Source organism: Eupeodes corollae, chromosome 3, assembly GCF_945859685.1.
Source record: "Eupeodes corollae chromosome 3, idEupCoro1.1, whole genome shotgun sequence".
Lineage (NCBI taxonomy): Eukaryota > Metazoa > Arthropoda > Insecta > Diptera > Syrphidae > Eupeodes > Eupeodes corollae.
Genome location: NC_079149.1, coordinates 30,443,866 through 30,457,809, shown reverse-complemented (window position 1 = coordinate 30,457,809; position 13,944 = coordinate 30,443,866). Strand labels below are relative to the sequence as shown.

Here is a 13,944-nt window from a genome sequence, read left to right as displayed (position 1 = left end):
AAAACTTAAAACTTCAATTCATTGATTGCATAATAATCAAGTTAACAATTCGGCCTATCATCAGAATGGGTTCCATCCCAGCCTCCTCGTACAACTTATTTTAATAGAAAATAAATATGTGAGGACATGATTACTTTTGATCTTTTCAAAAATACAATTTTTCTTCTTCCTAATGTCAGATAGACAGTCATTCGTGAAAGATGAAAGAGTCATTAATAACATGTCGTCCAGGCTTTGCTTTATATTATTTCAACATAAATCCTTTACCTTTCAAAATAACATGTTATTTCACTTATGAAAATATAATTATGATTTTTGTAAATAAAAATTAAAGAATCACAAATAAATCTAAATTACTTAATCTCTTTTGAGAAATTGTAGCTACGCTGTATTGTTTTTCTTTGCAAAACAAAACATACAAGCAAAATGTTAAAAAAAAAGAAAAAGTCGTGCGAATTTAGTTCATACTCAGGTTCTTTTGCTTTTTAATTTATCTGATAAAGTCATAGTGTTGTGTTTTAGAAGAACATTTAGTCAGTGCTAATTAATTCATCGCAAGGCTAAGATCGTTCATAATCTCTGCTTGAATTATGTTCGTTTGGTTTGATTGATTAAATATCAAAAAAAAGTATATTTATTTATTTTTTTACTTTCAATATTTATAAAAAGTTTGTTGTGAGAAAAAATAAAACCATATACACAAAATGGTACGTTATATATTTTTAAATAATAATTTTTATATTATGTTTAGTTTTTAAGAAAATTAATTTCAAGTGTTTTTTCAAGGATTTATGAAGGATTTTTTTGAGAGTGTTTTTTTGGTGACAGTTGAAATTGAAATATGTGAAAAATAATGAGTTACAGTTTTTAATTTTCCATTTAAGGACTTATAAATTAATTTAAAGTAATCACTAATATTTAAAGGTCCTTTTTTATAAGAACTTAACATTGCTCTATAGAAATGACATCTTTTTCTCAAACTTTTCAAATAATTCTTTTCTTCATAAATTCTTTTCATCAACTCAAAATTCTTAACTAATCATTTTTTTCAATGATCCTTTACTTTATTTTATTTCACTCAATTTGAAATCTTCCGGTAAAGGAAAATAAACGCTTGTCGGGTTCTCATGGCTTTTTTACAAGGTACAGTTTTTTTTTACTTTCAGAATTTAAAAACTTCCTCAATTTAACTCACAATTTCATATTTTGAAATAAATAATGTCATGAATTAGAGAGTTCTTCAATGCCATTATAATTACCAAGCGCAGTTAAAATAATTTCTGGATGTCAAAAACTTTGCAATAAAAAAAACAAGGCCTCTGAGTTAAAGCCTTTCCTTAAGTGTAGGGTTTCAAAATTCTGGAAAACCGAAACATACCTATTGGCTGACTTAGAGATCAAGATTATAAAACTGTAGAAACGTTTTTCAGACAAAGAAAGATCTTGTAACGCAAAAACTAAGTCCATCCTTCTATTGGCAGTTTTGGCTCCACTCTTATTGTGATATAAAGTGCATTGAGGATTTATTTCCAATAAAACAGGACACTGTTATAACAAACTTTAGAACCCCAAAAACCGTAAATTGACTTCCCCTCCTATCCTTGTAGAAATACTCCACATTAATCTCTTTCAATCCTTGTGCAAGGATAGAATTCAGTAAAAGGTTGTTGATATTCAGTGAGACCTCTTGTAAGGGGGCACTTACAAAAACAAACCTTCGCAAGCCGTATCAAAATTAACTCAGATATCGACTTTTTTAATGAATTCAAACAATATCAATGAAATGGCTTTCAATTGTCAAAAGATGGCAGCTTCTAAGGTAACTGCTGCCCAAATAGCGGCCTTTTCAAAGTGAGACCTCTTGTTGGATAACCTTTTATTTGCATAGCAAATACAATATGGTTTTAAACTTGAAATAAAAGGAAACGGTAGGTGCTAGATTCAAAGTAAAAATACACCAAACAAACATGTCTACAGACTACCAGGCTTGTTCAGGAGGGGGGTGTTTATGATAGACTTAATAAAAAAGTAAATAAAGTTATAAGGGTTCCTTCTTGGAACTTTCTCTATTCTGAATTTATACCGATTTGATTAAGAAATACATGAAGTTCACTCATTCCACCTTGATTACGGAAGATTTAACCTAGAGCTCTAGAGCTTTCGAATGAGCAAGTCTTTTATTACTTTATATTATTTAAAACCAAACAAGTTCACATTTACCCTATACCGGTCGGTCTAATCTAGGTTCTAGGCAAAAGATACTTTTTTCTTTCTTTATTTAACCAAACATAAATTAATAATACCTACATACATTAAAAAATATTGGCTCATGTACATAAAATAATAATTGTTATCAAAAAATATTTACAAAAACAAAAAGAAACACCACCATGCATGGAACATGCACAATCGGCATGGGAGAAAAGACAACATTAACGCTTAACCTCTCACTGTCTCACCCTCTGTTAGCCAAATACGAATTCAGCCTTATCAATACCTGATTCAAGATTATTGTCTTAGCTATGCCAAAGCTTATTGTTGGTGGTATTTTATAAAATTTATATATATGTACTTTGCGTGTATAGTACAATTGACACACTTGTATGCACAAGAATCTAGAAGATACATTATTTGATAAGTTATTTACTAAGCAATCGTAGAATTGTCTATCTGGTGGATTAGTTTGTTCATATTTCATCTTTTATGGAAGCTTTATAGCGTTAAATTGCTGTAATATTTCTGTGATAAGTGATAACATTTGTTTTTATTGAATTTGTTTTCTAACGATAAAAATAATGTCGTGCCTGGATACACAATCTATTGCTTTGTCTTTCGTTTTATTTTATTTAATATGACGAAGGTATTCACTTTCACTATCACTGATTGATAATTTATATACCTCCACAGCTATCTGATGAGTATGATTATGAACCTTTATCAATCTTTATTTTTTTGCAAGTTAAGTTGAGTGGGTACCTACCTAGGAAATGTCAACAGATGTTTTATTATTACATTTATACAAACTTTTACAATATTGAAGTATTTTATTGTTTTTGAATTTGTATTTTCTATGATAACATCAATACAAACGAAAAAAAGTGACAGTATTCTGTTTTTGATTTTGATTTTATAATAATAACATAATAATAAAAATACTAAAATATGAAACGCAATATTTTTATGTAGGATGACACCAATAATCGTGCAATTTTATTCAATTAATATTTGTAGTATTATTATTGTTGATAAGTGGGGCTATAATATTGAACAACGAGATTGATGTAGTATCAACTAGATCCGGTCTGGTTTTGTATGGGTTTTTGCGATTTTTGATTGAGATAGGACTTTATTATTTACAATATAGTAGAGTGTAATGTTTTTTTTAATAAAAATAATAATAATAATCTATTGTTACTAGTTGGCAGTTAGTAATAGCGGAAATTCAATAAGTAGCTAGACTTTTGGTTACGTATGAATTGATTTTATAGAATTATTTATATATATACAAATGTATACTTGAGATTGATTTTGACTTTTGGAGGAGATATCTGAGCATATGTTTAGTAATAGAGAGGGAAGAGGGGTTTTAACTTTCCGTTTTCGTAACTGACGGTTGTTTTCTTTAAAGTAATTAATAATTTAATTAATTTATAAATAATTATTCTTCGTTAAATAGTTTTAGAAAAGGCGATTTTTGTTTGTAATTTTTCTTTACCATTTAATGTAAAGTCCAACCAAAGTTCCAAAGTCCGATTTCACTTCTCTTTTGATATTTCATGACAATGAGGCGTTCAGTATGTTGTTATACCTTATTGCTTTATTTCACTAGGAATTAAAATTCAAATGCAAAACAAAATTGTTCTTACTAACTTTAATAAAAAAGTAAGTATACGCCCAGTGTCCCATTCTAGTTTTAGTGGAGATATGGGCTTTTTAAACAGAACAAAGAAGATAATATTGAATACCATTTTTGAAAAAAAAAAATAGAAAGTTATGTCCTTATGAGTCTTTTTCAAATAAGTATGCACATAACATAAAAAAGTATATACCTCAACAAAAACTGGATTTAGAAAAATAGTCCGTATTAAAAGTAATACATTTTGTATTTGATTTTTTTCTTAAAATTAAAAAAATTATATAATCTTGGTAATGACTAAATAAAGGGGTTTTCAAAAAGGACGGGTAGAAGTTGAAATGGAATGGAATGAAAATGGCTGTCCTGCTGGAACAGCATATCATCTAGGTGCATATGGTTCAATTTGGGCCATAAGAAAATGGTTATCATCGTTATGTAGCGCTAGCTGTTGACGCTGACCGCCTTACTAATGTCGTTTTGAAAAAAATACATACCAATTAAGCCGCCGGCCCAAAATCCACACCAAACGGTAACTTTTTAAGGATGTATTATCACCTGGTGAACCTCTTGTGGGTTGGTGTCGTTCCATATACGTCAATTTTGCTTGTCGAAATTGCGGTCCTCTTCCAAACGATTCGATTCCCAGTCAGCGAACAAACGGCGTTGTCTATGGTCATGAACTTTGAGCTTCTGGGTGAGTTGAATCTTGTACGGGAGTAGACCCATGTCCCGATGCAAAATTCGCTTAGTTAAAGCCTGCGAAATGCCAAGTTCTTATGCACGGCGAGGAAAAGACTGCCTAGGGTTCTGCTGTACACTTTTACAGACTGCGGCGATGTTCTTGGCCAATCGTCTCAAATTTGGCCAATAAACAATGAATGGGAGTAATGCGCACAACGTTTGCTTGCTGTCAGTTCTGAATAACCAAAAGAATTCTCGGCACCCCCCTTACACTTACCTTAGATGGTCATGCAGAATATTTAAAATGGTTGTACGTAATACTCCAACCATTTTTTCAATTTGTTTCTTATTCAGTCGAAAATCTTCCAGAACAAGTTTCTTGACTTTTCGGATGATGTCCGATGAAGTTGTGTCAATCCGTCGGCCCAAGCGAGACTGCCCCAATAGACTCTCTACTTTATTTAAAAAGACTTGTAAATCATTGTTTTTCTGGGGCCCGTAAACAGCTTACATTTTTTCCAAGATGATCTGAGGTGATTTGCCTTGCTTAGTCAAGAACATTGTCACATCCCGAAACTGAATTTTATCCATTATTAATTCAGCAAAAGCTCAAACACTAATCACCTGATTTGAACCAATTTTTAAAAGTGGATAGACAAAAGAGGGGTTTTTGACCTTCTCATTCATATGTCGTTTTTTTCCATTCAATATTTTGCCCCCACCTTTTAATATGAATTCAATAATAGACTGTTTATTTCGAAGTTTTGTTTTAATCCCTTCTTTCATGAGGAAAATAAAAAAAGTGTGTATATGCCACAGTGCACCATTCTTATATGGGGGAAGATATTGTATTTTTGAAGCAGAACAAAGAAAGAGACGGGTTTTTTGTTTGACTCTACATAAATGAAGACGGAAGTTTTCAATACCGTAAATTATTCAATTCAATTCTATTTAATTTTTTCAAAAGCGAGCTTTTAAACTGTTTAACGATGGGTGTGCAGAATTTTTTAATTCAAATTCTTTTCAAATACTGGCCTCGATATTTTTGTTCGCATGAGAAACATATCATATAAGAGACTTCCAACCTTGACTACCATTCAAAATATTGATACATTCAAATAGAGTCTTCGAATCTTTTGTAAGATCGGACAAAACGCTATTAGGTGCAAAATATTTTCGTCTGAATCAAGGTTGCAATGCGAGCAGATTTGATTTATCAAGTATATGAAGTCGATAATTTATTTCTGCTTATTCAGTTCTCGATTTGAAAATAAGGCTTATTTCTCGAACTGAGAGCTCATTACTAAAGCACTTTAAAACAGATTAAAAGATAGTTGTACTTAGATACTTCAAGACGATAATTCTCAGAGTCGTGCTCAATATTTTTAAGACAACTCGTCATCTATGAAAAACATGCAGTCGTAATAATTCTTCCGAATTATCAATTCTTAGTGGGATTGCAAAATTGTAAGTCACCGCCAAAACGCACTAGTTTTTGTTAGGTTTGTATCATTTTTTAAAACAGGTCTTGAAGACACGTTTTTGGCGATTTTGATCAGACTGACCAAGGTATTTAAATTCGTCAAGTACTAAAATATCACCGACCCCGATTGTTTATTTACGACTATATTCTATTGACCTGTTACGCGATCTAAAAACCATCATTTTTGATTTTAAGGTGTTTATTTCTAGAGCCCACGTATGTATTACAATATTGTCAAAGCTCATTAACTTGTGGCTTAAGAGTCATTTGGTTGTGGTTTGATGATGCAGTTCCAATCCTTTATTCCATTTAAGAAATCTATCATAGTGTTCATATCAAGTGAACCACTTCCTAATGTCTCTCGGCGACTACTTCTTTAAATTGGGCAAGTGCCACAAAATGTGTAAGGGTCTCTTCTTCGTTTGAATTGCAGAGAGTACATTTTAGATTTTCACTTTCTGTCTTTCGTGTTCCATTGAGCAAAATGAGCCCTGCTCTTGCCCAACTAAGCTGGTTGGAGAGTTTTATTGGCCACGATCTCATCCAACTATTCTACATCTTTCCGATTGAGGCTATTTTCCCAACTCCTAAACCAGAAAATCTTCTTTTCAATTATCTGCTTGGCTAAAAATGTTGGTAAACTGTTATTTGTTTAAGTACTGAGAACTCTTCCCACACAGTTCGTATGACATCTCATCGTGTACTGAGAGACAGGTTGCAACTGGCATTCAAGGTTCAAGACATAGTTAGGCGTCAAACTTGGCAGACCCAGTACTTTTTTTTAAAAGTATCTTTGCATCTTTTCCACTTCATTATGTTGTAAGTCCCCCCTGTACTTGTGCTCCATAACCAAGAATAGCCCTGGACATCGATTCTAGAAGTTAATTTGACATCTTTATTAGTGATAAACCGATTCCACGTAAAATTTAAGCTCTGTCTAGCTTTCTTAGCTCGTTCTTTGAAGCGTTCCGTTAGGCTTAGTCCGTAAGTAAGCCATATACCAAGGTACTTGTATTTGCTAACAACTTCAATCGTTGCTCCGTTGAGCTTCCAATTTTGTTGTTGGCTAAGTCTACCACCTCTTTTTCTAAATACCATAGCTTTTGATTTCTCCAGGTTTATAACAAGATTCCACCGTTGACAGTATTCTTCCATCTTATTTATCATGCCTTGTAGTATGTCTGGCTTATCAGCTATTAGCACAATGTCATCCGCATACATTAGCAATCGAATTTGCATTCCATTCAGCGAAATACCCCCTCCTATGAACTAATGGATATTATTAATATAGAGTGCGAAAAATAGTGGACTCAGCAAGCAACCTTGTTTAACATACATCGTTGTGTAAACCAGTCTGACAATTGTTCCCCATCCCATACCGCAGCTGTTGTTTTATCATACAGATCTCTTATAATTCGGATGAGTTTTTCAGAAATTCCTAAGATTTGCAGTTTCGATATAGTCAAACGGTATTGAATAGGTTAAGCAGATTATCAGCAGTGCTGTAGCCTTCTCGAAATCCAGCTTGGAACTCATTTCGGATACTGTATTCCTTTTCCCATTGCTGTAGTCTTGTTAATAGAACTCCGGCAAAGCTTTTGCAATAGTGACCATAAACGATATTCCTCTATAGTTTTGGACGATGTTCTGATCACCTTTTTTGTAAATTGGAAAAAAAATAGTTTTTTTTTAAATCTGATTCCATTTTTCCACATTCGATTATTCGATTGAAAAGTTAAGCTAATATTTTTATTGCTGATTGTGGGGCGTTGGTAAGAAACTCATATGGCACTCGGTCTTGACCTGCCGCCTTATTCCTTTTTGTGTTTTGAAGAAATTCTTTTAATTCGTTGACCGTGATGGGGCTGTCGAGAAGAGGAACAGCATGATTTTGAAGCATGCTTTCGATATGCACTGAAGACATGCGTGGGTTGAGTAACACCAAGAAATATTCTTTAAAGTCTGCACTAGTCAAAACATTTCCTTTTACAAATACAGTTGTTTTCAGCTCTTTTGCTAAACTCCGCCAGTCCTTAGACGTCTTCACCTCTTTCATTTTTGCGAAATCAAATATTTATAACTTAAAGTTGAACGTTTTTGAAAACTCATAGAAAACTAATGTATGTAGCTATTGCAAGGGAAATAACTCCCAATATTTAAATAGTCATTTATGAAAAGAACTAACTTCAATTCCATTTTTAAACTCCAACCTTTTTGTAATTTCGTTGGTGAGTCATAATAAGGAATTAGGAATTAGTTTATCAACGAATGATCTAAAGGATTGAAAATCAGCAACTTATTATATTCACAAATGTTCTTTTCTTAATCGGAGAAAATTTAAAGCCTTTAGACTTTTTTCAAACGAAAAATATTAAGAATCGAAAATAAATGAAACAAATCCAAAATAAACGACTTTCTTTCAATTGCGAAACAAAATTTCAAAACAAACAAACATGACTCAGACTTGAGAACTCTAGGAAAACAAAAGTTTGTAGAAGAAATTCAACCAGACAGTATTGTTTAAACGTCAGCAAATTAACATTATTAAATTATAAAGAAATATGACTTCTTCTTATCGTTTTAATTAAACAAACAAAATTATTATCAACAAATGTATAAAGTAGACTTTAATATAGGTAAATAGATGAAGATATGTAGGTTCTCCTTAATTAATAATTGCAAATCTGTTATTTTTTCGCAGATTTTTTCTCAAACCTGGTAAAACCCCAATTCCTTAGAAATTGTTTGCATTTTTGTTTTCGTTTTGTTTTTTCAATATCAGACTTCAGACTTTTATAGAATCGATTGGCGTCGCTATGTCAGACTTTTTATTGATCTTGGAACTTTGATTAAAAAAAAAACACACTGATTACAATTTTAAAAAAATATACAAAAAGGAAGTACGACAGAAGAAATGCGTATATTGTTTATAGATTTTTCTCAAGATGACAATAATTAATATTTTTATTTTATTTATGTATTTATTTGTTCTGCACTAAGAATAAATTGTATAACTTGCAACTAATTAAAAACCTTTGAACTGAATGTAAAATTTTTGTAGATTAAATCGCTCTTCTGTATTTTTCTTCAACATCTGGCAAATGAACGCATTTAGTTTGAAAAGCCTGATGTTGTACTCATTCAATAAATCATCAATTAATTGTCTTAATCAGACAGAATGGAGTCTATTTTTTGTTTTTGTTTCATTTCCGATGAGATTCTAGAATAAAATCGTCTTTTCGAAACACTGATAAGGCTTTTCTTTCTTACACTAGGAAAGTTACTTTAGACATTGCCTACAGGGTGATCAAAAACTACCAAGATTTTCAATATTGTTAAGTATTTTAAAACATTTCTAAGGGCTGTGCTCTATTTATGGCAGAAATAAGGGAGATGATTAAGATTATTAAGAGTAAGAAGTCGTTGATCTTTTCACACTAAGTTCTGATACGAAACTTTTAGCATAGAATGGTGATTTCATTTCTCTAAAATAAAATGTAACTTTTATCTCAAATGTCAAAAAAATGATATCAGCTATGTTTCAGAAATGTGTCATACGAAATTCTTCTTTGGGGGCAACACTTCTGCCACACGTAACTTAATACAAGATTTACGAGCAGTGATAATGTGCTCTATAACTTTAAAGGAACTACGATATTTTTTTGTAAAGTTTGACCAAAATACGCACATATTTTGATTAAGTTTAGTCTAGAAATAATATCATTATTATGATTGATTAAATTCTGTCTACAGATTTAATAATTTTGGCTGCATAATATAATTTGATTACTTTTTATCGATAATTTATTTTTAAAAATAGAATTAATTAAAAACTTCTTTTGCGTGATTTTGGTATTTATAACTAAATTGAGGCGTGACCAACTATTTTTTGGCACATGTTTTTTTGAAATAATCTCGTTTTTGATTTTGATTAAAAAAATATTTCGTACTATTTTATTTCTATCTAAGCTATAAAGTCCGGTGTAGATTGCAAATCAAAGGGGCAAAGTCGTTGATATCAAATTGATTTTAATTGATTTTTAAAATAAATAATAAATTGATGATCATGAATATTTAGACACTCGTCTGTTTTTTTTTACAATTCGGATTAAAAGAAAGTCACCATTTATTTTCAGGATAGTTAGAATAAGTTCCTAAGATCATCATACTAACAAATTGCAATAGAATTTCTAAATCGTAGATTAGCTTGACACTGACAGTCGTTTGCTTATGTCTTTCAAATTTATTTGGTTCAATGTCACAATGGAGCTCTTAACTAAATTGATTCCACCTAGATCCAAATATAAGTTCTATTTACATGAATCATTGATTTCAAGTTCTCCATCAATATTTTCGATTTATGGAGTTCCACAAGGCAGCCACTTTAGCACTTTAGTTTTTATTCTTTTTATTTCTTCATTCAGAGGTGATCGACAAAAACTCTTGAATTACCTTTCTACCAAACGCGGTAATTCTGCTTATTGACGAAGGTGAAAATGTGCCTCATCATTGACAATGATATTCTTCGAAAATTGATCATCCACTGTTGCCATTTACGATGGAAGAAATGGTCAAGAGGTTTTAGTTCTTGTATTAATTGCACCTTGTAAGCGTGTAAATACAAGTCTTAATATATCAACGATGAGAATGAGAAGTGGACGTCTTTTCAGCCACATATTGCAAACAGCAATGATATTTTTTTCAGCACGAGCTTTTTAAAATGCACCAGTGTTTCAACATCTCCTACAGACTCGGTTACAAATAAAATGTTGTTCATTTTTATTTATGTCTGACTTTTTTGGAGGTTTTAACAAAATTAAATCTACCTTGATTAAAACAAAAGAATTTTTTCTCCATCGTTTTGTTGCGAAATTCCTCAAGGCAGAAACTTAGGTCCTTATCTTTTAATTTTATTTACTTTTCAAAGATTATAACTTAAATTTGTCTCCAAAGTGCTATCATTTATTATCATTTTTTGATCAAGTGGCTAAACTCTTAAAACATTTTATGATTTGGCCGAATTGACAATTTGACTCTGTTGGCTTTTAAAAATTCTTCAAGATCATTGGTAGTTCTAACTTTCTGTAGGTACATTTTATGTTTTATTAATTAATTTTTCTTCTTTCTTTCAGATCACCACTAAAATCTTTAGCTTAATATTTATGGCGCTCCTCACTGTATCATATACAGATGCAGCGAGAATATTAGCAGCTTTTGTATTCCAAGCCAAAAGCCATTACATGATGCACAATGCCCTTATAAAGGAGCTTATTAATAGAGGTCACGAAGTGACCTTCATCACAAGTAATTCAATGAACAAGAACCTAGGAGAGAATTACACAGAAATTCTTATAGATCCGGTTTATAATTATGAGCCTGATAGTAAGTTCAAAAAAATACACTAACTTTCGTTCTCATTTTTATTAATAATTTCTTTAAATTTTAGTAAGAAATCATTTTAAGACAAAAGGCAATTTAGACTTTACCAATTTCTCATTGGTTGATTTTTTGAAGATGCTTGACATTATGGGAGTTAAAACAACTGAACACGCCCTCAAACATCCAAAAGTTCGTGATATATTCCATCGGAATGAAACTCACGATGTTTATGATCTCTTGATTGTTGAGCAATTCTATCAGGAAGCTTTTCTAGCTTTGAGCTATAAATATAATATACCTGTGATATCCTCAAATACTTTGGGTTACGAGAATCACATGAGTCAAATGATGGGACTCATGACACCATGGTCCTATGTTCCACATGGATTTTTGCCTTTTGACGATAAGATGAACTATTGGGAGAGACTCAAGAATACTGTTGCCTCATTGTACACTGACTTGTACAGGGAGTTTGTGTATTTCCCGAGACAAGATGCTCTGATCAAGAAGTATCTCTCACATTTGCCTGGTAAGACCTTAAGAAATTTGTTAGAAAATATTTAAAGATTTTAACAGAATTGTTTATGTTTTCTTTTTAGTAAAAATTCCAAAAGTAACAGAAATGGAGAAAAATATATCACTCATGCTATTAAACAGCTACGTTCCACTCACAAAACCAAGACCATCAATGTTGGGAATGATCCCAGTTGGTGGCATGCACATTTATCCAGCTAATCCACTGCCAGCCGATATCAAACAATTCCTTGATGGAGCTACTCATGGCGCCATCTACTTTAGTTTAGGTAATTTTTGAAAACTTAGCAGACCTTTGATCACAACCTAACCATAACTTTTTTTGTTACAGGAAGTCAAGTCAAAACACAAAACATGCCTCCAGAGAAGCTTAAAGCCTTCCTTGATGTGTTCGCAAGCATGAAACAGAGGGTTCTTTGGAAATTCGAAGACGATAAAATTCCAAAACTGCCAAAGAATGTGATGATCAGGAAATGGATGCCACAGACTGATATTCTAGCTCATCCCAATGTCAAGGTCTTCATCACTCACGGAGGACTTTTTGGCGTCCAAGAAAGTGTCTATCATGCAGTGCCTATGTTGGGAATTCCTGCATATGGTGACCAGGTTAGAACTTAGAGATGAACTTCAAAGAAGACAATTTTTACTAAGATTATTATTCTCTCCAATTTCAGTTCCTCAACATGAAGAAAGCAACAAACTCAGGCTATGCCAAGACTCTCAACTTCCAAGACATCACCAAAGAATCACTCAAAGAGTCCCTGACGGAACTCCTTGAAAATCCATCGTTCAAAAAGAATGTCCAACTAACATCTCGAATCTTCCGCGATCGTCCTGAATGTCCTCGGGAAACTGCCATGTACTGGGTGGACTATGTCATTCGTTACAAGGGAGCACCTCACATTCGGTCGGCAGGCCTTGATTTGGCTTGGTACGAATTCTATTTGTTGGATGTAATTGCTACATTAGTGGCAGGAGTTGCGATATGTGTGACATTCATGTTCTTTGCGATACAATATCTCATCGGAAAAACAAGAATTAAAGTGAAAATGAGTTAGAATGTCAAGTGAATGTTGTGAGAGGCTTAAGATTATATCAGTAGAGTATAGAATTGCTAGTATTAAGAGATTATAGATCGAATTAGTTGATAGTTTCGCGTGAATAGTGCAAAATGTAAGAAAAATAAAACTTAATAATTATTTATATACATAAAGAAAGTTTTTGTTTTATTAATTTATTAATATTCTTCAAGAAGCTGGGGATAACTTGGTTAAGAGCATGCACCAACTTATCTGCAAGATATGGTCGGAGGAAAGCTTGCACGTATTAAGTATTGTTTGTCCGATACTGAAAAGAGGAGACCCTTTAAACTGTACCAACTAAAGGGCAATGAGTCTACTTAACATCCCTGACAAAATCTTCTCTGCAGAAATGTGTGAAAGTCTAAAGCCCGTCAACAACCTTAGGTACTTATAAGTGTGGTTTTTGGAAAATCCATAGTCGATCAAATATTCACATTACGATAGATCCTTTAAAAAAAAAAACAAGAGCATCAAACCGACACGTACTAGGTTAGGTTAGGTTAGGTTAAAGTGGCTGTCCAAGATGGAAACGGACACACTTAGGCCAGTTTAATGGCCCGTTGTGATACCACATGAATCCTTAGGCTTCCTCCTGAGCTCAAAGGAACCAGTTTGAGTCTGTTAAGAAACGTGAGAGGCTGATAATGCTGATATGATTTAGATCGTTAAAGAAGAATTCTCCTAGGTAATTCTTGCGTTTTCGAGCTAGAGCAGGGCATGAACAGAGAAGATGAAGAACCGTTTCTTCCTCGTTCATACAGCTTCTGCAAAAGTCATTTGAGAATACGCCTAGTCGCGTGGCGTAATTTCCTATTAGACAGTGTCCGGTTATGAAGCCTATTATTGAGCTTATATGCGATCTGCTTAGAGATAGCAAGCACCTCGAACGTTTTTAATCCAGTGTTGGCCAGATGTTCTTTGTGACTTGA

The 13,944-nt window shown here is 32.6% G+C and overlaps 1 protein-coding gene across 1 annotated transcript; it reads left to right on the top strand.

The window, feature by feature from the left end:
- The first annotated feature begins 525 nt into the window (after positions 1–525).
- Positions 526–13,150, top strand: LOC129948881 (UDP-glycosyltransferase UGT5-like). Its single transcript, XM_056060021.1, has 6 exons — positions 526–707; positions 11,153–11,402; positions 11,467–11,928; positions 11,999–12,202; positions 12,265–12,539; positions 12,608–13,150. The coding sequence occupies exons 1-6, from the start codon at positions 705–707 to the stop codon at positions 12,989–12,991; spliced, it is 1,578 nt and encodes a 525-aa protein (XP_055915996.1). The 5' UTR covers positions 526–704; the 3' UTR covers positions 12,992–13,150.
- Positions 13,151–13,944: the final 794 nt, after the last annotated feature.

Excerpts from the sequence above, each read along its gene's own strand:
- LOC129948881 (XM_056060021.1), top strand. Across the intron at positions 11,929-11,998 it reads GTATCTCTCACATTTGCCTG|TAAAAATTCCAAAAGTAACA; the intron begins GTAAGACCTTAA and ends TTTTCTTTTTAG. Across the intron at positions 12,540-12,607 it reads TTCCTGCATATGGTGACCAG|TTCCTCAACATGAAGAAAGC; the intron begins GTTAGAACTTAG and ends CTCCAATTTCAG.